Source organism: Morone saxatilis, unplaced genomic scaffold (genome assembly GCF_004916995.1).
Source record: "Morone saxatilis isolate NCDOM2014 unplaced genomic scaffold, NCSU_SB_2.0 Contig21, whole genome shotgun sequence".
Taxonomy (NCBI): Eukaryota; Metazoa; Chordata; class Actinopteri; family Moronidae; genus Morone; species Morone saxatilis.
The window spans coordinates 15,214,030-15,236,614 of record NW_023339774.1 but is presented as its reverse complement, the minus strand read 5'-3'; the positions used below and the strand labels follow the sequence as shown (position 1 = coordinate 15,236,614).

Sequence of the window (22,585 nt, the reverse complement as noted above, 5' to 3'; positions counted from 1 at the left end):
CCCAGATTGTGATCTAAACTTTCCCTCCTTTGATTTATTAGGACAGTCAGAGAGACTGGGGGAAAATGACTCTCAACTCAAAATATTCAGGGCTTTTGAGAAAAAAAAAGCAGCCACTCCAAAAGAAGCCACACCCCATTCCGCTCTATGCAGTCAAGAGTGAGAGCTGTCATGTAAAAGGTGTGCTCTGATTATCCCGGTATGTGGTTCATGTATGTGGGCACTTGCGCATAGCTGTTGTTGCGTGTAAGTAACCTATTTCTACACTGTTACACTTTTAGCTTAGTTTCTGTTTATCTTGAACCCTGCCTGTACAGTGAGTGATACATTAACCTATGTTTATGAAGTGAAATAACATTTATAAAAATGAAGTATGTCAGAGAAATATATCTGAACATATTGATTGGTATTAAACTGGGATTTTATATTGTTATCATACTACTCCTAGCTTGTGTCAGTCTACAGTATCAATTTTAAATAAGTGTACAAATATTAACTGAAGCAGTAAACACTAAAATATGCGTTGTCATTGAACTGACATTTCAATCAGTGCAGCTTCACCAGTTGTATGACTAAAAGTTAGTCCTGAGGGAGGCAATAAATGAAAGACCATGGGTGTCATTAAAAGCAAGTGTTCATCTCACTTGGGAGGAGTTTCGTTGTCTTGAAATTTACTCAGCAACTAAAAGTTCTACATCTTGTTTTCTGTTGCCCTATGCATTTGATCACCCACATCACGGCAAAAAAATAGTTCCTAGAAAGGCGTTGGTGCGGGTGTTCAAACTGGTTTTTACAGTGCCTGGAAGTGTTTTTTCTGTTCCAGTCTGAGCAAGAGTACAGTTCAAAGCTTTCCAAAGAAAGCAGTGTGACGTGAGTGATTCCCAGAATCTCTTTTATACATTTCTTCCTACCAATCGCACAGAAAGTCTTGGCCAAATTTATAAATTGTACGAAATAGTATTTATATTTTCTATATAATTTTTAAGAGGACAGATTAGTGACTTTTACTCAAGGAACTATGAGCTCGGTGTCATGTCAAACCTGTTGATCCACTTAATGAAAACACAGCGCAGTACACTCAGTTCTTGAAGGTCAGAAAACACTATCACTGTTTACATGTCTATTTACTGAAGCTTTTAAATGCGATACTGGCAGCAGTGTAGCACTTGTGCCCTCATGAAAGGGAATTGTTATTTTCTACCTTTAAATAAAGTATGATTTAGTATGTAAACAGCCCCATTAGCTCATTTGATTTTAGCTTGTAAAAAATGAAGTTAATGTAAAACTGAAATGCGTGACTGTGCAGTAAATCATTAAGGATGTGTTGTGTACTTTGTGCACTTCCAGAAGAGCGAACCAGGTTCTTAGAAACGGGCTCTGCTGTAGCTCTTCTGCTGTGGTGCTCAGCTGTATCTGGCCGGTGCTCTTGAGAATTCTGTGACTCTGTATAAGAAAGATGCATTCCTTATTCAACACCTTTGCGAAGCACCTTTGGGCTGTTGTACTACCATGCCCAAAGGGATCATCTTGCTTTACTGCTCACATTTTTACCTCAACATGTCATTTGACACGTCCTTTCCTCACCTTTTGAAATTGAGAGGCCACTGACGAACAAGAATCGTAAATGATTCATAGCCACTAGTGTGAATTTAGATCTTAGCCTGACGATGACCTGGCTGGCTAATTTAACCCTATGTAATGGAGGAGCAGTGGGCTAGAAAGAAATCAAAAAGTTTATTTTCTTTCATAATCATAAATATGAAGGGATAAACAGTATAATTAACAAATAAGAGAAGGGGGCAAGTGCTCCTGAAGTAAAACTTGCATTAAAAGATGTATTAAAATAGAAAATGTGCTTAGAATCAATATAATATACTTAAAATTTAACATTTAAACCAATATTATCTGTGAGGGAAGAGCTTTGCACTGCCAGCCTGCACTTTCCCAGCTTAGCAGCTTATTCAGTTTGGGCTACTGCTTACATAAGAAGGCTATATGCAGCAGGAGGCTAATCCAGTGCCTTGACCTTAATGCCAATTATCAGATCATGGTGACGTTATTGAAATGAAGGCACCATAAAGAAGAGTTGATAACTCTCACTTGCTGAAAGTCTTCACGATAATAAGGATATCAAGGAGTTTTTTTTAATGAATTATATGGTTTAAATATAATTTAAGTTAGCATATCACTAGACATAATATTACAACACATGTCTAGGCAGCCACACCAGGATTACATCTTGTGAAATGCATGTGCTGTCAAGTCAACAAAATACTTGACAGAAATTCAAAAGCAGTCAGTAAGTGAGTAGTCTTTGCAAGTTGAAAGGAGTTCTTTAATTCTTAGAAATACTACATACATTCCTCAATTTCATTTTTCTGTTTTCACCCAAAGTGTGTAGGAAGAAAAGCATGTGACTGTTTTTTAGACACAAATTAAAGAGTTTCCTCTTAAGCTAAATTTTTTTCTGAGGGAGTGGTAATTAAAGTAGTAACTTTAAGCCAGGGAGCTAGTAGTAACTACCTTAAATAAAGATATACAGTCACATAATAGTCTTTGACTTCAAACTTCTGTTTGTAAAAGCATTATTTACATTCCATTTCCTGTTGCCTGTACCTTCAGGCCTTTTTTTCATTGCATGCAAATTAGAATCAAATTGTGTTTTGCATCCCTTATTGTTTGTTTGGCAAAATGTTTTTTTGAGACTCTAATGCTTTGGAGGTGTATAATAACACCCTAATAAGATTTAGACTCAATTCTTTTTCATTCAAGAACTTTTGTTGATCATTCTGAGAATGTGAACATGCATCTGTCCAGTATGGACTAGAGACTAAAGTCAGGAGGTCTCTCTAATCAATATGCCAAATCCTCAACTGACAGCAACAATTCATGGCCGGTAACTGGAAGAAAGTGAGAGAGAATGTAAGGGGAAGTTCAAAATCAGCACTCTTCACTGAAGCAACATCAGCTGTCCCATCTATTTAACTCATCTCCCCTCCTCTTTTTCTCCTCTATCTTCCATGGGTTCAGAGGTGAAGGGTCATGCCTAGTAATAACTCAAACATCTGCACATGGCTAGGGAAATGCAGAAGTCATGCGAACAGCAGCGAGGCAAACCAGCCTCCCCGCTGTGTGTGTCTGTGTTGTAGAGGCAAAAGCCTGAACTCGGGTTATGCAATCAGTTACATGGCAGCTGGTGGAGGTAGACAGACACAGAGTGGATGTTTTTTAATCCTTAGTTAAACAGCATACATTCTCTGTAGAAGATCTTTTTTTTCTTTCAGTTCATCACGTTTACCATTCTGTTGTCAGATTTTGTATAATTTTTTATACGTATCATGGTTGTTTAGGGCATGGCTGTTCTATAAGTCAAAGTTTCCCTCCAGACATGTATTACAACATACACAGTAGAAATAGTCAGCTTGGAACAATAATGTATGTCTGATGTGTATTTTCTGCAACAACAAAAAAGGTATAATTTCCCTTTAAAATCATTATCTGCAGATACATCATTCTGCACAGTAGGAACAAGAAGAACAGATTTCTGACTGAAGGGGGAGTTTAAGTCAAACATCTGTCTTGTCCTCAGCAGTAATGTATCCAGTAATTGCTGACTAATTCTAAACTGTTCATACATTTACTGCGTTGTCTCTTCCTAATTATCTTCAAATTCATTTTAATATTGCACTTTTGACAGTAAGAAAACATCTCAGCTTCAGCTTTCTTTGTCATGCAGGCATGTTGTTACTTACACCAAGACGAACAGTTGTGCTGGCAGGCGGACATCATCAAACATTGCAGGCCATGTGATTTGTCAAGAGCACAGATCAGATATATCCCTCTTACACACCCATGTCTGTTTCTTTCTCCACCCGACAGCAGAAGCTTTGTGGTGCCATAATGAAGAAAGTCGTGGAAGTTATCCTGCTGTTGTTGCTGCTAGTCTTCACGCCACATGCAAAGGGAACCGGTAAGTGTTTGGATGTAGCCAGCCTTGTAACATAGTCATCTTCTTAAGTCTTTGGTAATTGCTTAAGACATCTGAGAGGTATCAGTTTTAGGTAGGCCGTAAAAGTAAGTAAAAGTGTTATTTATATGTGGATATTATTGTGGGATATTATTATTCACAATTCACATCTCTTGTCTGTTTTTGTTACATAATACATACTGTTTAGTGTGTAATGTTCATTCCCCTTTTTGCCGGTCTGTCTTTAGGCAACAGCCCGCCAGGAAAGCCCACACTCACCAGGTGTCGTTCCCCTGAAAAAGAGACCTTCACCTGCTGGTGGGAGCCAGGCTCCGATGGGGGACTGCCCACCACCTTCGCCCTGTATTATCGCAAAGAAACGTGAGTGGCTTCCAGTTTCATGCAGTAGCGCATTCACCTTATTTTGTGTAATTTTGTTTAATTATGATTGGTGCTCACACTGAGGAACAGAAAAGTGACAAAGATGGATTATTAGCAGGATACAGGAGCTGGTTTGATTTACAGTATAAGTCAACAGAAGATGAGGGTGTCGCATCAATGTACATGAGAGGTAGGAATATAGAGATTAACATCAGTACAGCAATTGCAACAAACACTATTGGACGTCTTTACATTCTCAAGGTCAGCACAGTCGTCAGTGAGCGTCCTACCTGGTGGTTTCGTAGCACCGAGGGCAGCAGACAGGTCTAAGAGGATAAAGATTGCAGAGACTCAGGTCAGGCCAGTGGCTATGGATTTTAAAATTGTGCGAGGTTGATTAGGAACAGACACAGATGCAGAGAAGGAGAGGAAGGACTGGAATATTTCTGTTAACGTTTCATTCACTGTATTAGCAAGGTTGCATGTAGTCAACAAGAATGGAAGTGAGAGTGGCAGAGCAGATATAAATCACATGTCATTTTAATAGATAAGAGCAGGGTAGTAAAATTCGGTGAGGCTGGCAGAGAATATAGGCAACGTCCAAAGTTAAAATACTTTTTGCCGTCCTCTGTGACAGAATTTAAAACCAGATGTTACATATCTCCCTCACACAAGAAAGAAAACACTGGCAATCTGGACACTGCCATGCTAATACTCAATAAATAATATAATAATAATACATAAAAAATACAAAAAGAGCCTTTTTCTGAATGACTCGCAGAAGACAGCTGTGACAGATATAATAAAGGAAGAAATACAAAACATTCAATGAGTAAAAAAGAGACACATATAAAGACGAGTACATTATGATATGTTAAAGAGACCACATTAGATCAGATTTAAAAGTATTTTAAAAAGGGTGGTGTTTTTGTCAGTGATTTGAAATATACACAAAATAATTTTATTTTATATATTTTATATCAGTTTTTGTAAGCAACACATTCTGTTGAACTTTTTGCTTGTTTTTCCTGTGCTGTGAGGAAGCTGCTGTCTGTCTGCCATGTAAATGCAGCATTGATTTTCTGTTTTCTGAGAGTCAAGGTGCTGCTATTGTGCTAAATGGAACAGAGGCTTAATTAGTGTCCTTAGTAACCCCTGTGATTACCCTACCGATTCATGTCAAAATGGCTCCTGTGAAAAAGGCCTAACATGAGTCAAAGCACCAAAGCAGCAGGATGTCTTCCCCTGCCATTGGCATGAGAAGGTTCTAGATACCCCATGGCCAGTTGTTCTACACAGCAAGAAGTTTCACCACTAATATGCAGAACCATGTTTCCAAAATCTACCTCACGCTGAACAGGTCCTTCGACCAATCAGCATCAGCTGCTGCTACAGTAACACAGACACCCCCCCTGCTTTCTAAACATAAACACTCCCAGTTGTGTTCATTAAAGCACTCAGGTCTACTGGGTGGCTAAGCGCTCATACATAATACGTCAGCTGAGATATTTTCAATGCCCTCTTGAAAACAATACATCCTAGAGACGAGGCAAACCTGCAGTAGGAAAAACAGTCCACAGTAGTCCACTGATCTCTTTTGTTGTAGTTAATGCTGAGAGCCTCTTCTTCTATTTCTGTCTACAGTTCAGAAAAAACATGCCACATCTACCTTGCAATAAGCCTTGCTTCCTGTTTGTCTTATTTTGTCTCTACTGTCTCACATGCAGTTTGAGGTAGCATGAAGAGAACATGCTGTTCTGTTCGAAAATGTTGCAGACACAAACATGCAATCACATGCTGTTCCCCTGCCTCTCTTGCAGCTCTGAGACGGTGTACGAGTGTCCCGACTACCACACAGCTGGAAAGAACTCCTGCTTCTTTAACAAGAACGACACATCCATCTGGGTAAACTACAACATCACTGTGGTGGCCACCAACGCGCTGGGAAGCACCTTCTCCGACCCTGTGGACATAGATGTGGTTTACATTGGTGAGGGAATGTGTGCTTTTTTTTTATTTGGGTCGTATGTGTTCTTGTGTGTGAATGTGATGTTCAAGGCAAAATTTCCCCATGAGGATTAAAAACGGTGTATTTTAATGCACACTCACACAGCTGCTCAATGGCACACTGGGTTACACTGGGGCTAATGCTCTCTGAGTGTATTAACCCCCCCTCAAGCTGTGACTGCGCACTGAAGGTCACAATTTTAAAGCAGGGAAATTAAAAACAGTATTTTTTCAGCCTGCCGAATAATGGTTGATTATGATCAAACCAAATATAAGAGAAAGTGAATTAAAATATCTTTTTTTTATTGTCCACAGATCCCGTAAAGAGAACAAAATGAGCTACAATTAACTTACTACTAGTACAAGTATTGTCTGTGTATCCAAAGACTAATACATCTTATTCCTCTATGCCACACTGTTGCTGACTTGTTAAAAATGGACACAGATTTATTAGGAGTCAATCACACACACACAACACAATCCTGCCTGCTCACTAGAGAACCAAATACGTATTAATCCATGGCTGAAAATAGTCCCAAACAACTGCACTATTTTCTCCTCTTTAATTTTCTAAAATCTCCAGTGCTCTGCTGTTACGTACAAAAATATATTTTTGACCTGTTTTAAAAGTAGGGAACAAATGGGGCTTTGGGATGAAAGCCACAGAGTAGGGAAGTTTCAAAAGTATTGCGAGATAAATACACGCTGGTTTTGGTCTTTTCATGGGATTTGTTGGCAATAAGAATTTACAATAATTCCAACCTTTTCTTTTCATCTGACATCTGATTAAATATTAATACTGGGCAGACCTAACTTTATATTATGTAACAATATATAGATATTGTATGAGGTATGGAAAAAAGCATGTTGTTTTGTTAATGAAATATCCAAAAGGGAGTGTAAAGCCACAGAATTAAAAGATTTTAAATAGTCACCTTGCCTTTGAGGCTGCTTATCTGCTTATATTTCTCTTGTCTCCAATAGTTGGTGTGACCGGATTTGGTTATCAGTGCTAAGCAGTATCTTTGCTCATGACATCTTTTTCTTACCTTACAAGTGTCAACTATGTGTCTCCAAGAAGAACTTAAAGTCTAAACATTAACATTTATCTTAACCGCTACAAATATTTGGAAGGTCACTCCTGCAGTGACAGTGCTCATCCGCTGGAGGTGCAGATTGATTTACTATTACTTAGAAGAATAGACATCGGCACACACTACTGTGTATTGGCAACCCGCAGTGGTTTAGCCTGATGTTTTGCACAGTCACAGTTGGCTCCTATTGTGTTACTGTGTTATAAACATTATCATCCACTTAAACTTGTTTTTCCCCTACCTGCCTCTCAACCGCACACACACCTTTTCTCATTCACATTTTCTCTGTCCCTCTTCAGTCAAGCCTAATCCTCCAGAGAGGGTAACAGTGATTGTATTGGAGGACAAGAGCTGGCCCTTCCTCCGCGTGTCATGGGAACCACCACATAAGGCTGACACCCGCTCCGGTTGGATCACTCTCGTCTACCAGATCCGTGTCAAGTTGGAGCAGGAAAAGGACTGGGAGGTATGTAACCTGTTACTCATACAAAGGGAATGACATGGTGGTAGTCATTGAACAGAAAACGGATCCCCCAGCTGACTTTAACTTCTGATCTCTTAGGAGATATTGACAGGATGGTAAATTTTCACCACAGGATATTTCTGTCTTATTTTGTTCACTGCTCATGTTGTATGAATTGTGTGTTGTATTTACAGATGCACCATGCCGGCCAACAGAAGATGTTTAACATTTTCAGCCTGAGGTCAGGTGGTACATACCTTGTTCAGGTGCGCTGTAAGCCCGATCATGGCTTTTGGAGTGAATGGAGTTCCACTTCCTACGTCAAAGTTCCTGACTGTAAGACATCTACCAATTACTTATCTACAGTATACAGCAAAGACAGTACATACATGACATATATATCTTTTTTCCCCCATAAAATATAATGCATATATTAGAAGAATAGTTTTGGGAAGTATTCAAAATCATCACCATTCTCATATCAGTCTATTAAATATGACGCTTTGTATAATATTGATCAACACAGGAATAAAATGATAATAAGACAGTACACGGTTGAGTGCTGTGTTGAAGCACTCACGTCGTCATGTTGTGTCTTACAGATTTCCATCGTGAGAAGTCAGTGTGGATCCTTATTGCGGTCTTTTCTGCCTTCATCTTCCTCATCCTCACATGGTTGCTACACATGAACAGCCGCAGGTGATCATGAATTCCTTGTGCAATTTGTTTGGCAAATGTTTACTTTTTTTTTTATTATTGTTATAAGCACACGCTATATGTGCAGAGGCCCAGAGCAGCTGCAGTTTTCACACTTGCCTAAAGATCACAACTCAATCATTAGATTGACTAATTTTGACTATTTTCTTTGAAATTATGACACAACTGTCCCATTACCTTTATTGTTTTAAGCACAGACATATTTCACTCTCTTAATGACATGTCATTAGTAAGGAATAGAAAAGTCTGACTATAACTTCACTGTCATTGGGAAAATTATGAATTTACAATTCATAATAATGGGGATAATTATACATTCAAATATTCACTTAAGATTTCAAAGTTTTAGAACATCTCAGAATAGTTAAATGTTGATTGTTGTTTATTTTATTTTATATATTTTTTGGGGGGCTTTTGATAATTCAAGATTTTCAAAAAATGGAAACAGTTAATAGTTAGTCTTATTATCAACAAGAAGACAAGAATTTTATTATGTTATCATATTTATTGATTTTCATCTGCTGCTCGATTTTCTTTTTTTTCATGTGTGAAGTTTGAAGCATTGCATTCTGCCACCAGTCCCTGGTCCTAAAATCAAAGGATTTGATAAGCAGCTTCTTAAGGTAAAGCTGGAATAACCCTCCCAATCTGGTGCCAATAATCATATTTAAATCAGAAAATATAAAATATAAAATACTACACTACAGCTGAATTTTCCTCTCTTTGTGTCTAGAATGGCAAGTCTGAGGAGATCTTCAGTGCACTGGTGGTGTGTGATTTCCCCCCAACCACATCATCTAACTATGAGGACTTGCTGGTGGAGTATTTAGAGGTGTATGTTCCCGAAGAGCAGGAGCTGATGCTGGAGGAAAGCAAGGATCTACATGATGGTTGCCTCAAATCTGAGTCCTCCACATCTGACAGTGACTCTGGCCGGGGCAGCTGCGATAGCCACACTCTGCTGATGGATAAGTGTGGAGAGGCAAAAGAGGAAGAGAGGCACACAGATCAGGAAAGAATGGGGACGGAGGCAGAAGACATGGTTAGTCCTGACATGTCCAGTGGGAGGGTGAAGACGTGGCCTTCTGTGTTTTCTCCGCTGCCCCAGTACAGCTCAAACACACTGGACGAACAGAGCTCACTTGAGATGGCCAAACAGCACTACCTCTCCGACAGCCTGTTCCTCCCAAGCTCTACATCCTCCTACCTCACCCAGCCTGGCCACGGCACCAAGGAGGCTCTCGGGCCGAGCTACTGGGAGTTCTGTTTGAGCAACAAGCAGCCTCATCTGCTCCATCCCCAGACACAGGCCCGCCAGCAACTCCAGGCCCACAGTGATGTCAACATATCCAGCATCGGCCGCAAAGAGGCACCTGCCTGTCTGCAGTCACCCCTTCTCCGGCCCACTGAGTACGTGGAAGTCCAGAGGGTCAATGAGGATATAGTGCTTCTCCAGCCCGTTGTGTCAGGCTGTGGCCAAAACAATTGCAGTCCCCAGATGCCGCAGGGGAAGGACTACAGCAAGGTGAAGGGGGTGGACAGTGACAACAAGCTGCTGCTTCAGAGAGAGATAATGGAAGAAGACAGGTGTCCTTGTGAGCACCAGGAGACGAATGGAGTGAGAGAAAACTGCTACATGTCGTCCGCAGTTACCACTACACAGAAGCCTACAGCCATGCTGGTCCAGGACGAAATGGTCCTGGGAGTGAATGGTTATGTTGACACTGCCACCATGTGCACACCGCCCACTTACTAGGTGACCCATAGGCACAACTGGAAGGTCTGAGACATTGCAAGACCTGTTTTAGGAAAAGACTGGGACAAAAAAACACTAACACTGGGTGACTACATCGAAAATAGTTGCAGAGACTTTATTTTTTGCTGTTACAGAATTTCATTTCATTTCATTATGTAAGATATCTGTTCACTGCAGTGAGAATCCAAGACAATTTGATTAATTGATCTGATGAAAAATCTTCAATCAACTTCATACAAAATATTATTGGTCGTATAAATGGTACTTTGATCATTGGTCATTGATCACACATCTTTTTCTCTGTCATAAACTTTTATATTGAAATATACTGATGTATACTGGTGTAACGTCATCTGTTAAATTATGAATCCATTTTTATATGTCCGTATTTTCTCTGCTCCCTGTAGAACACTACGTCTAAAAGCCATAAGTGCAGGAAGCCCGTCCTGCTGGCCAGCGTGAAACAAACACTCGATTTTACCTTTTTAAATAAATAAAAAATCATGAATAAATCATCATTATTATTATTATCTTGACAGTTTCTGTTCAGGTGCTTGTGGATGCACAATTCTGCTGTGATCACAGTATGAAAATCAGATAAACATATGTCTGATTTCCTTAGTATTCTGATATGACTGCTTGCCTTCACCTCTGCTAAATGATTAGAGGAGCCGCTAAACACAACGCGCCAAAACAAATGAATGATGCAGAAAGTAACCTGAAATAAAAATCATTTCTTCACTTTAAACCAACTAAAAATAGGCTCTATGGGGGAAAAAGGGACAGAGAATTAAGTAGGTGGAGTGAGACTGGATGTTTTACAGATCAGAGGAAAAATAGAATATAGATAGAGAGAGAGAGATTTTGTGTCATTCAGAGATTATTTTATGTATATACATTTATTTGTATAGACATATATTTATTACTGCTTTGATTGGTTAAGTGGAAAACTAAAGATTTTAAAGTTGTTCCTACAAAGAGTTATGTCTTTGGGATGGGAAAATAGATGAGCCATGTACAACACTATTTAAGTCACTCTGTATCTGTTAACAGTGATATTTGCTGTGTTTTGCCATTTCTTTTGTTTTGCATGCATATGTACCTATGTATAGCTTTATAAACAATCAGCCGCCCATATACAAAATGAAATTTGAAACAGCAATCAAATCTAAAAAAATATGCCTATAATAAATTCATAATATACAGTAATGGGATGTTCTTTGATCTTTATTTTGTGTCAACTAGTTTACTGATAATTACATGCCTGTTATTATTAGTGTGTTATTATCAATCAATCAAAAAAATCATAGTGCATGTAAAAAAGGAAATTATCTTCCAGGTTTAAATTATATCACTGGGAAAAAGGTACAGAAAGTTGAAAATGTGTTACCCATGCCTTATGAATTAAACCCGCTGTGTATTATTCTGTTTTAATGAATAACTAGAGATGCTAAGAATGAATGAGATGTTTTAACTATTTGTCTGTCAATGAAGTTGTTGTGTCTTTTTTTGTTTGTTTTTTTTTTTTTTCAAAGAATGCATCGTAATACTAATGCAGGTAGAGATACGCGTTATTATGCCACGTGACACACACTTTGTTTATAATCGTGATTTGTGTAAGTGCGCACGCATCCTGTGACGTTCCAGAGGCCCAATCGACTGACCGTGCGCTGACAGCCCACCCCCAAAACTCTTTAAAAAGAAAGAAAGAAAAAGCTTGAGTGTGTCAGACGGTGAAGGGAGTGGGACAGCCGTGTGCCCCCTGTGTCCGCTCAACATGTACAAAGTTTTATCCCGTCTAAGTGGCCGCTGTGCAGCTTTAACGGGACAGTCCTGCAGTCGGCCTGGTTTGTCCAAATTCCACTTGGCAAGTGGTGAGTTACCATGGAGACGAAGGAAATATCGGTTATTATGGTCTGTTGCTTACTTGGGTTCATGTGTTCATTTACCTGGTAACGTTCATTATGAAAACGTTGCTGGCGTGACTTATAATGTGACACAATTTGTTAATTGTTAAAGGTTTTAGCCCAAACTTTTTTTTTTTTTCACAGTATCCATTTTGGCTCTAGTGACACCTGTGTTTACCCTACTTTGTCATGTCAAAGTGTCTGCTGTGGAAAAAAGGTGCATTAACGCGAATGTGATAAACCCATAAAGTTATTCGTGGTTATTTAAAATGTGTTTGATTAATTAACATTAACGCCATGCTCAATTGACAGTTCATTTATCAAACTAAAACTAATACCAGTCTTACCTTATATTAATGAAGTGTATAACCTGTTGTCCGAAGAAGTTGTTACTCTTTTACTCACGTAAAAGTAGCCGTTCTGTTAAAATAAAGTCTTGTTTTTGTAAATTAATCTGTAAAGTAAGCGGTCAGATAATAGTATAATATTTGCCTCTATAAAGGTATAAAGCAGCATATGCAGCAGAGATACTTAACACTAGCTTAATGAAGTAAAAGTCCCCCAGAATAGTACTGTAGTCACATTGTCTCACTGTTTATAACGTTCAGTTTTTGTTGTTTCAGACTGCATGTGGTTGTGGTGCTGTTGAACTGTATCGTGTTATACTTACAGGTGTTTCTATTATTTTGTCCGCCCCATTTATATCAATGAGTGTAGGCTAAATAACATAATACAGTTCAACAGCACCACAACTACATCCTCCAAATGGATCATACAGCTGAATCGGCACCTCTGGTGACATTTATTATAGGACTGTTGTCTGCATTAGTTTTAGTTAGGTGTACCTAATCAACTACTACTGTGTGAATAACAGTATACACCACTGCTATGTTGAGCTGACTGTTGAAGCTCCATTATTTGAACAAGGCTGATTTGATCAGGTAACCTAAACATACGAGTAACTACACCACATTCAGAAGAAGCAGAAGACATTAAAAAAATATAGGATATTGCAATAATTTCAGCCAGATTATACCACTAGTTAGTATAATTTACTAATTAAAAGTTAAATTGAACCTGCACAGGAAGAGGGAATAGTCAATTATGGGCTACTTATACCTTTACATAATCCCGCCTCCTCTTTGCAAAGGAGGAATCCCTCCTCCTTAAATGTTTCTTCAGGAGTATATTGCTTTGATATAATATTGAATAGTTGCTAGCCAGACTACTGCTCCTTCTGCACTACACACACACACACACACATACATATATTGACCTTTGGGTAAACTGTTATTGGCAGGTTGTCTCACAAATGACTCCAAAATGTCAAAGAAATGTCATAGAAAAGCTTTGATCAGCCTCAGCCAAGTACCGTAGCTCATGAAGCCCTCAAAGAATGAGTGTTTTTACCTTGTCTGAACTTCAATCAAAATTATTTCACAGGTGCATTATGTCAGAAATCAGCCTTCAAATACCCTTCCACAGACCTCCCAGACATGCCCCCGTGCAATTTCAAACCAGAGGAATACAAGGTAAATGTAATATTATCCAAGCATATGGGATCTTACATTCAGTAACCAACTCTGTGATGAATAAACAATGTTGTTATGTCAGACTAAGTAAATATTTCATGCTGGTACATTTACAGTGGCTTTTTTTACAGGCACACAAACAGACTCCAGTTCCAGTTCCAGTTTGAAAACAGGATAATGTAACTCCTGTCCTGTGTCTTTGTCTGTGTCCAGGGTATGTCCAAAGAGCGCATGATGGAGATCCGCAGGCAGTATTGCAACCCTATGACCATGAAGATTACCCTCTATAAGAAACCAGTGTTCCTTCACCAGGGATACATGCAGTGGCTGTGGGATGTAGATGGGAGGCGATATCTGGATCTGTTTGCTGGTGTGGCTACTGTCAGTGTGGGTCATTGCCACCCGTAAGGTCCTTTTTTCTTTTCCTGTGTCTTACAATGATGTTTTATTCTGCTATACAGTTGATTATAAAAATCATTCATTCAATCATGGCTGTTCTTATATCTGATATCTGTGGATACAGGAAAGTAACGGCAGCAGCAGAGCAGCAGTTAAAGAGACTGTGGCATACTACTAACATCTACGTCTATCCTCCTCTCCACGAGTACTGTGAGAAACTAGCTTCCTACTTCCCAGATCCGCTTAAGGTACCTTGGTGGCTTTTCTCATTTTGATCAACCTGAGTGTAGGATCCTGGATAAATATGTAGGCTGTAATTAAAATGCTTGCTGGTCTGTGTTTCCCTGTCCAGGTGATATATCTGACCAACAGCGGCTCAGAAGCCAATGACCTGGCTATGTTGATGGCTCGACTTCACACAGGCAACTTTGACATCATCACTCTTAGGTACTGAGTCACCAGTATTGTTTAATATTGATCAATAGAGACAGACATCCGTACGTGCGTCATAATGCACTACCTACCTAACCCATATATAGCATGACTAAAATTCACAGGCAGTGTTTACATTTTTCCCAGGCTGACGATAGATGTCTTTGTTGGTTTTGAGGTAGTTTGTCCTCCTCTCCCATTAATTCAAGATGCTATTAGGACAACAATATTTGTAAGGTACAGGGAGGAGAAGCGTTCAGTTTGAGTAAACAATCAATGACAAGGTTTATGATTCCAGGTCCATCTCAGGAATATAAAAAAAATGTCTGTCTATATTATAGTCTTATATTCATTTAGCATATCACACATTATTGAGCTTGATAGCTTGATTGTTGATAAAAAGCTCTCTGTAGTCTAAAAATCCAAAATGTTTCTGATTGATTTTTGTCTTACAGAGGATCATACCATGGTGGCAGCCCACAGACCATGGGTCTCACTTCCAACGCAGCATATAAATACCCCATTGCCAATGGTATAGGCTGCACAAATGTATGTATTCAAATGTCCTGAGGAAAGCATACACTCGATCTATTTTAGTGAAGGTCAATATATAATATGGAGATAGAAATGGACAGATGCATGTATGATAAATAAACATCTCAGAGAGGACAGAGGAGAAGCTATGTTGTGCTGCATTACTTGAGTTTGGAGTGACTGTTGCTGTCAGGTTGATCCAGCTGACTAGGTTTCTGCCCAATAAACAGACCATGTGTCCTGATGTGTTCAGAGGCCCGTGGGGAGGGAGCCACTGCAGGGACTCTCCTGTGCAGACCATCAGAGAATGTAGCTGTGCCCAAGGTACAAAAGCACATGCACCCATGGATCAACACACTCATAGGGCTCTCATAAACCGGAAAAAACAAGACTGTTATCAGTGAGATTAAGCATTACAATCCCTTTTGCAATAGTACAACAAAACATTAACCCTACTTTCATTTCCTGTCATGTGTTTATGCACATGACACGAAATGAATGACGTAAAAATGTGGCATGCTGAAGGTTAAAAAACAAGTGTTTGTGCAGTTGTGTAATGCTGAACAGAAACAGTATAAAGCTATGTGTATTTATATCTGCAGCTGCAATTCACAAGCTGTATATTTTTTCTATATAATCTGCCGTGGAAGTCCTGAAGGTAAAACATAATAAGCCTGGAAACTAGACAAAAAGGGACTGAATTGCCTAAATAAAGTTCAAAGTCTCTTACTGTTGATCATTTACCATTGTACCTCCATTGACCTTTTTTACTATTTTCAGGAATTTTGGCCATATAGTATTCCTGCGTCTCAGCTAGAGAGTCTACCCTGTATGTTGACATATCTACATTAGTTTTTACACAAAAAACAAACAGCCGCTATGCTGCAATATGTCGATATAAGTTAATAACAACTCTGCTGCTGTGTGTTACATATATTTGTTAGTTGTTATAGTGTTGGGAAGTTTGGAAGAAAAAAAAAAGATCACTTTCCTATCTCAATCCACAAAATATAATGTAATTACAAAAATGCTCACTCAAACCATGTAGTAATATAAGAATGATACAATTTTATGGAAAAATGGCACACTATAATATATAAATGAAACAATATATGGAATATTTGCTCATCCCAGAGCTTTAGTATAAATATTTGCATTATTTTATATATTTTTAGGGATTTCTTATTTGTACACTTGCTAAGTAGTTATTGATAAAAATTAGTTAGCTTTTAGTTTGATTTAAAGGACTTCTCTTTGTTTGATCCCACAGGTCATTGCATGGCAAATGAACAATACATTGGACAGCTCGAAGAGACATTTGCTACGAGTGTCCCAAGTCGAATTGCTGCTTTCTTTGGAGAGCCAATTCAGGTACAATATACTCTTGTGGAGTGTTACAAGATATGTAGTCTTATAGTCAACATGCTTTTGCGTGTCTCATCTGTTGCTTTGCCACCATTGAATATCAACATTAATATTAGCAAATAAAAAAGTCCTTGTAAGGATGCCATCCATGTTTATTGTTTTCCCATTATCAGTGTGATGATTGCTTGTCTTAATTAAGATGGGACTGTGGCATTGTTGTGTTGCGTTTGTTTGGTTTGTACAGGGAGTCGGAGGCGCTGTGCAGTACCCTGAAAACTACCTCAAGGAGACTTACAAACTTGTAAGAGAGAGAGGAGGGGTCTGCATTGCTGATGAGGTTTGATACACTTTATTTATTTTAAAAATGTTGTTCATCAGTATCATAGTAATATTGTTTAAAGGACTTTAAACCTGCATTATTGTTTTGAGCAGCGCAAACAAGCTGTAAACACAATATTGACATATTATCAACAGCCATAAAGTTGAAGACTGTAAAACCAAAATAATGAGCTGAAAGACTAAAACCCTTTTGTAGAGGGGACCTGCGGTCAGGTAATAATTATTTTTGGGTTTATCACTACAAGCAACCCCTTTCAGATTACACATACTCATTTAACACATAGTTTGCTTAAAGTAAAAGCACCTTCTTCTCAAGGGACAACAACTGAGATGAATGAGCTGATTACTTATCTTGACAGAAGTACTTATCTATCTCAGATAAGATAAAGGCATATAAAAAACACACTATAGCAAGAAGTTTTAATGTTAAATAATAATGGCTGCTATGGATTGCTATGGTGTCTTTTAGTATGTATCTCTTGAGCACCTCTGAATAAAAATGTAAATAAATGTAATCTATTTTGTACCTAACAGGTCCAGACTGGATTTGGCCGAACAGGAAGTCACTTTTGGGGTTTCCAAGGTCATGACGTCATTCCTGATATAATTACAATGGCAAAAGGCATTGGTAATGGATTCCCAATGGGAGCTGTTGTTACAACACCAGGTGAGATAATACTGTGAGATATACAATCTTTGTTTGAAAATCTGCTTGTAAGTTCATAAAAGATTGAATACAGCTATGAAGCATGTGTATAGTGTACTGTTCTTCATTATTTTCAATATTAATTTGGGAAGATGGACGAGAGATGAGACCACCTCTGTCTGGTTTCCAGGTAGGGATGAATCATAGATTTATTTTGTGAGTTGTGAGTTTGGACTAATTTGACTAAACAAGTTCAAAACACGGCTGATGGATGAATATATTTAAAAATTCCTGATGCAAGGCAGACCAGAAGTCATTTACCATTTCAAAGATGTTCTCAACCCTCCCTATTCTCACCTACAACAAGCATAGACAATTCATCACCGCCTCATGTACATTTTATACATGTATTTGTAACTGAGTAATAAGGTGTTGATCACACATTCATGTGGGTGAATGAAATTGTAGATTCTCAAACCTCACCACTTCACTCTCAAGGATTCAAGGCTCCCTGCTGAAGGCGGAAGACGGAGAGGACGTGTTGATCAGTAGCTATAATGTGATTGGATTGTAGTGTGAAAGAGAACACACCAATGGTTAATAGGCTTTCTGAGACCAAAGCCATTAACACAATTCAATACTATACCATTTCTGTTGAGTACAGAGAGAATTATGGGATGAACTCTCTCGACCTTCGCCTCTATTGCTTGTTGCTATGGTGCTCTATCTTTTTTGTGTGCCCAAGCTGACCTGCTGCAGACTAACATCTATTTCTGGCCCTGAATGTGTGATCTCATGTTCCTTATTTTATTTATTAGGGTTGTTGCCACAGCTCCTTCTTAGTTATCGACCTTTTGATACTTCACTCAAAGACCGGACTGTTTTTCTATTTAATTTTTATGTCATTCTGATATCCTACTTGGTGAAAGGTACAGAGGCTAACATGAAATCACCTCAGAGAGAAAAGGTACAGAGGCTAACATGAAATCACCTCATTACCTGATTTGTAATGTACTATATTGTCTGAAGAAATATATTTTTGGCAGAGGTTTTGGAGCAGCAGTTGGTGGAGGTCTGAGCTTGTTTCTTCGTGTGTTACCCAGAAATTGCAGCTTCATTTGCCAAGGGAGTTCATTTCAACACCTTTGGAGGAAATCCTGTGGCTTGTGCTGTTGCTTCAGCAGTACTTGATGTAAGAATTCATATTCTCTTTTTACAACCCAAGAGAAAGTTCATTTTGATCAGAATTCAATGGATTTCTGCAGGTTATTGTTGTAGCTGCATCTGAAAACTAAAATTCCTAATTACAGAAGCACACTGAATTATAATTCAGACTTGACTATGATATTTTTACTTTACAGACTATCAAAGAGGACGGCGCACAGCAGATCAGTCTTAACGTGGGCACCTATCTGCTGACAGAACTGGCAAAACTCAGAGACAAGTATGAGATTATCGGTGATGTGCGTGGAAAAGGCCTGCAGATCGGCGTGGAAATGGTCAAAGACAAGGTATTGAGTTTGTAACAGAAGTGGCATTCACGTCCCCTCACATGCTCAATCAACGTGTGTGTCTGCGCTGTTCCCCCCTGGGGCAATGGTTCAGCAGTGCCCCAGTTAACCATTAGCCGGAGCAGCAGTGACCATCTGTAATTGTGAAGAGAACAATCTCAGCTGCAGTGCGTGTAGTACTGACTGAAGTTTCTTGTTGATGGTATTGCATTAAAATAGATCCAGCAAAAGGAAGAGCCAGTACAGAGACATGGCAAAATAAGAGCAGAAGTAATTACAGATTTGGGGAAATGTTCAGTTTTGTCCTTTGTTTTTTTTATTCTGGCAAATATCCTGCTGTGTCAGTTTTGTTGAGAGTCTAATTTTGACCAATGTTCCTCATTGTTTTCCTGGGTCATGTATATATAAACATGGTTTGTGAGGTAGAAGGATTCTGGCTCTCTAACTCCATATTTTTCTTTTTTTAACCCTGGAAACACATGCAGTATCTGTCTGCAATAAACACAACATAATGTAAATTAAAAGGACATTGATTTCAAAATGTATAACAGCAAATACAGGACAACTGCAATGGCTAGAAAAAATAGTTATCTCGGTTTCCTAGATGTTGTCCTTATTATTCCACTGCCCATCTCATTATACAGACATGTTATACAACACCATTCATGATATATTGATCCAATGTAAAAAATACCATTCACTTTACAGTTCAAATTAATAACTGATTGACCATGAGATGAATGTCTTATTGCTTGAGGACACCTATTGACATCTATAATTGGCCTGGTAATTGAAAATGTAGTTGACTTAGTTACTGTACACTCACTGTGGTTACTGTAACACATCCTCACCTCTTCTCTATCATCCACAGGCCAGCAGGGACCCGCTGTCTCCCGAGGCAATGGGTGAGATCTTTGAGGACGTCAAGGACATGGGAGTCCTGATAGGGAAAGGAGGACTCTACGGACAGGTAACACCGCTCAACTGTCAGTCTGTCAGTTCATTTTTTCATGTGATATAAACACAGTTGGCACCTACATCAGAAAGCTTGTTGTTTTGTTGAAAACAAGTTAAACAGACATGTTTGGATAGCATTTTAAACACTTGTGCTTTTTGGTAGTGGATTGATAAAAAAATGCTCTGATAATTCAGAAAATGACTGCCACTGTTACAAACACTGTTGCAGCCTTTCAGCGGGACCATGGTTGGTAATTTTGCCTCCAGCTCTGCTCATCATTTATCAGTCTAAATGGTTCATTTTGGTATGTCAGGAAATTATTACACTGCAGGTAGTTTTTACTGGCTTTATAAAATAAAATACTGTAGGCATTTTTACTGCATAGCGATTATTATACTTAAATAAAAACATTGAATATGGGGCATATGTTTGTAACACTCCAAACACTGTGTCAAAATGCCACAATAATTCAGACCTCAGTTTTTTAATTGAAAACGATTTAGTGTTCTTGGCTTTAAACATTTGTTATTTGCATTTAATTTTAACTGCAATAACGGCACAATTTTCATTATGATATAAATGTCCATTATCTCTGGACATTTATCTATCTATATTTCTAAACTGCAGTATCTCAGAACAGAACCAACATGAACCCCAACTTTCACACAAAAGCCAAAGCCATGCCAAAAAAAAGTCCACCCAAAAAAAATGTTCAGTGGTTGTTTTTACCTATAACTTTTAATCTGATGAACATTGCTATTCCTGCTGTTTAATTATGCTCCTGAAATGTTTAAAGTGGCTTAGCCATTAGTATGCGACACAGAATGAAGCCCCTTACCTGGTTACACATTTTCCTGGTAATCTCCTTTACTCTATAATCTCCCCTCTTGTTTTCTGTTTTTTTTACCTCTTCAGACCTTCCGCATCAAACCCCCCATGTGCATCACAATGGAAGACGCTGATTTCTTCCTGGCAGTTTTTAACAAGTCCATCCACAATTACATGGAAAGAAGATGAAAGTTAGATGTAGGTCAGCTGGATTGCTCAATGCCAAGCAGCAAACCTGGAAACGCACTCAGCGGTGGATTGCATTTTTTGGACATCTTTTAAAATGTTAAAAGTAATTTTCACCTTCTGAACCTTTGCATAGCAATTATGAAACTATGTTTAAATATGCTGTAATTAGAAGTATCAATACACTTAACATACATAAGAAAAAGTATTGTACAGTGCCTTTCTAACAACTGACTTGAAGTTAATTTAGCTCTTTATGGATCTTCTTAATCATGCTTGGATGTAACATTGTGTCATCATTTTACAATTTGTAATTTCTCCACGCAATGTAATAATAATGAGTCTGTGAACTTGTGGAACAACCATTTTTGCTATTACACATTGGTCACACTGCTCCCTGCAGGTATAGGTTCTACTGTTCTACCTATTTATCTTTTCAATCCCCAAATGGGCATGGCATAATTGCCATTATTGTCTGTAAACCCTGTATATGGGTTACCTAACTGATATATCATTATTTTTATTTTTTTTCAGCAGCTGCCCACTGAAAGGAAACCAGTTTAGGATTCTTAGACTTAGACAGTTGCTCATTTTGTGTTTAGGATAATTAAGGCTCCTGCCAGTGAATGCGATGGGTTGTAATTTACCCCCATAATCTCGGGAACACACTACCTCAAACCCCCATGGCTCTCATCCACCTCCAACACAAGTGGCTTCCAGAAAATCTGTTTAAGCAATTACAGTTGTTGCAATCTGTCCTTACACACAGAGTCTTAAGACTTCTGCCCCTTTGCTTGATCATATCTGGATAATTTGTCTTCTCTATCAAGTCTACCTGGTGTTGATCATTGCCTGCTGTCTGACTACAAGTAAAGCTGAACATTTTACTTTACCTACCTGGTCTCTCTGAGTTGTGACTTTTGGTCCAAAATTTCTTTACAGATTTCCTACAAAATGGGAAAGGCTCTTTTTTTTCTTCTTTGCAGTCCTGCAGTCTGTAGTCTGTGCACATTCATATGCTTCATTTTTTTTACTTACTTTCTCAAATGATTAAGCTCAGATCAGTTAATATGATTCCATCCCAATTCAGACTGGAAGGAAAGGTGTTCAATTCACCAGAAGCATCCCATGTGTTACCAACACCATAGTAGGGCACATTGTTTCTTACTTCCTTGTGATTGTTAAAGTCAAATTCTGGTTCATTGGGTGTAGGTGTATGATCATAAATATAAGTTATACAACCCTGAAATTCCACAAAAACCTGCATTGGACGCCACTCTATCAGCATCCTAGCAGTTTGAAATGTGACCATATCATGATCAGGTTTTAAACAGGCATCATTTTACCACGTTTGTAAGAAGAACATGAGTTCTTAAGTCTCCTTTCACCAATGAGGCTTAAACCTCTTACAGAAACAAACCCAAAGCTCAGAGCCGTATGATTTGTACAATTCAAAATGAATTGAGTTGTATGCATTCCTTCTAATTACAAGGTATCATTTTCTCATAGTTTCTGTTTGAATCTTTCCTTAAAATAGCAGACATCCAAAGGCCACATCCAATT

At 38.5% G+C, this 22,585-nt stretch overlaps 2 protein-coding genes across 4 annotated transcripts in view; both read left to right on the top strand.

Annotated features, from left to right (window-relative positions):
* prlra (prolactin receptor a) overlaps nucleotides 1–11,829 on the top strand; it is a 14,465-nt gene extending 2,636 nt beyond the window's left edge. Inside the window, exons 1-9 of one of the 3 annotated variants that reach the window (XM_035668123.1) lie at nucleotides 160–246; nucleotides 3,880–3,970; nucleotides 4,216–4,348; nucleotides 6,169–6,338; nucleotides 7,749–7,915; nucleotides 8,107–8,248; nucleotides 8,515–8,611; nucleotides 9,183–9,252; nucleotides 9,363–11,829. In XM_035668123.1, the coding sequence (XP_035524016.1) occupies nucleotides 3,901–3,970; nucleotides 4,216–4,348; nucleotides 6,169–6,338; nucleotides 7,749–7,915; nucleotides 8,107–8,248; nucleotides 8,515–8,611; nucleotides 9,183–9,252; nucleotides 9,363–10,385 (1,872 nt within the window). In that variant the 5' untranslated portion in view covers nucleotides 160–246; nucleotides 3,880–3,900 and the 3' untranslated portion in view covers nucleotides 10,386–11,829. Of the gene's footprint in view, nucleotides 1–159; nucleotides 247–3,879; nucleotides 3,971–4,215; nucleotides 4,349–6,168; nucleotides 6,339–7,748; nucleotides 7,916–8,106; nucleotides 8,249–8,514; nucleotides 8,612–9,182; nucleotides 9,253–9,362 lie in introns of those variants that run through there. The other 2 variants (XM_035668124.1, XM_035668122.1) reach the window with 2 other exon arrangements.
* Nucleotides 11,830–12,027: 198 nt separating this feature from the next.
* On the top strand, nucleotides 12,028–21,914 carry LOC118332720 (alanine--glyoxylate aminotransferase 2, mitochondrial-like). Its single transcript, XM_035668125.1, has 14 exons — nucleotides 12,028–12,259; nucleotides 13,736–13,824; nucleotides 14,038–14,228; nucleotides 14,348–14,471; nucleotides 14,576–14,670; nucleotides 15,111–15,204; nucleotides 15,420–15,513; nucleotides 16,460–16,560; nucleotides 16,799–16,891; nucleotides 17,428–17,560; nucleotides 18,643–18,731; nucleotides 18,901–19,050; nucleotides 19,922–20,020; nucleotides 20,924–21,914. Exons 1-14 carry the CDS (start codon nucleotides 12,163–12,165, stop codon nucleotides 21,023–21,025), a joined length of 1,551 nt encoding a protein of 516 aa, XP_035524018.1. The 5' UTR covers nucleotides 12,028–12,162; the 3' UTR covers nucleotides 21,026–21,914.
* The last annotated feature ends 671 nt before the right edge of the window (nucleotides 21,915–22,585 follow it).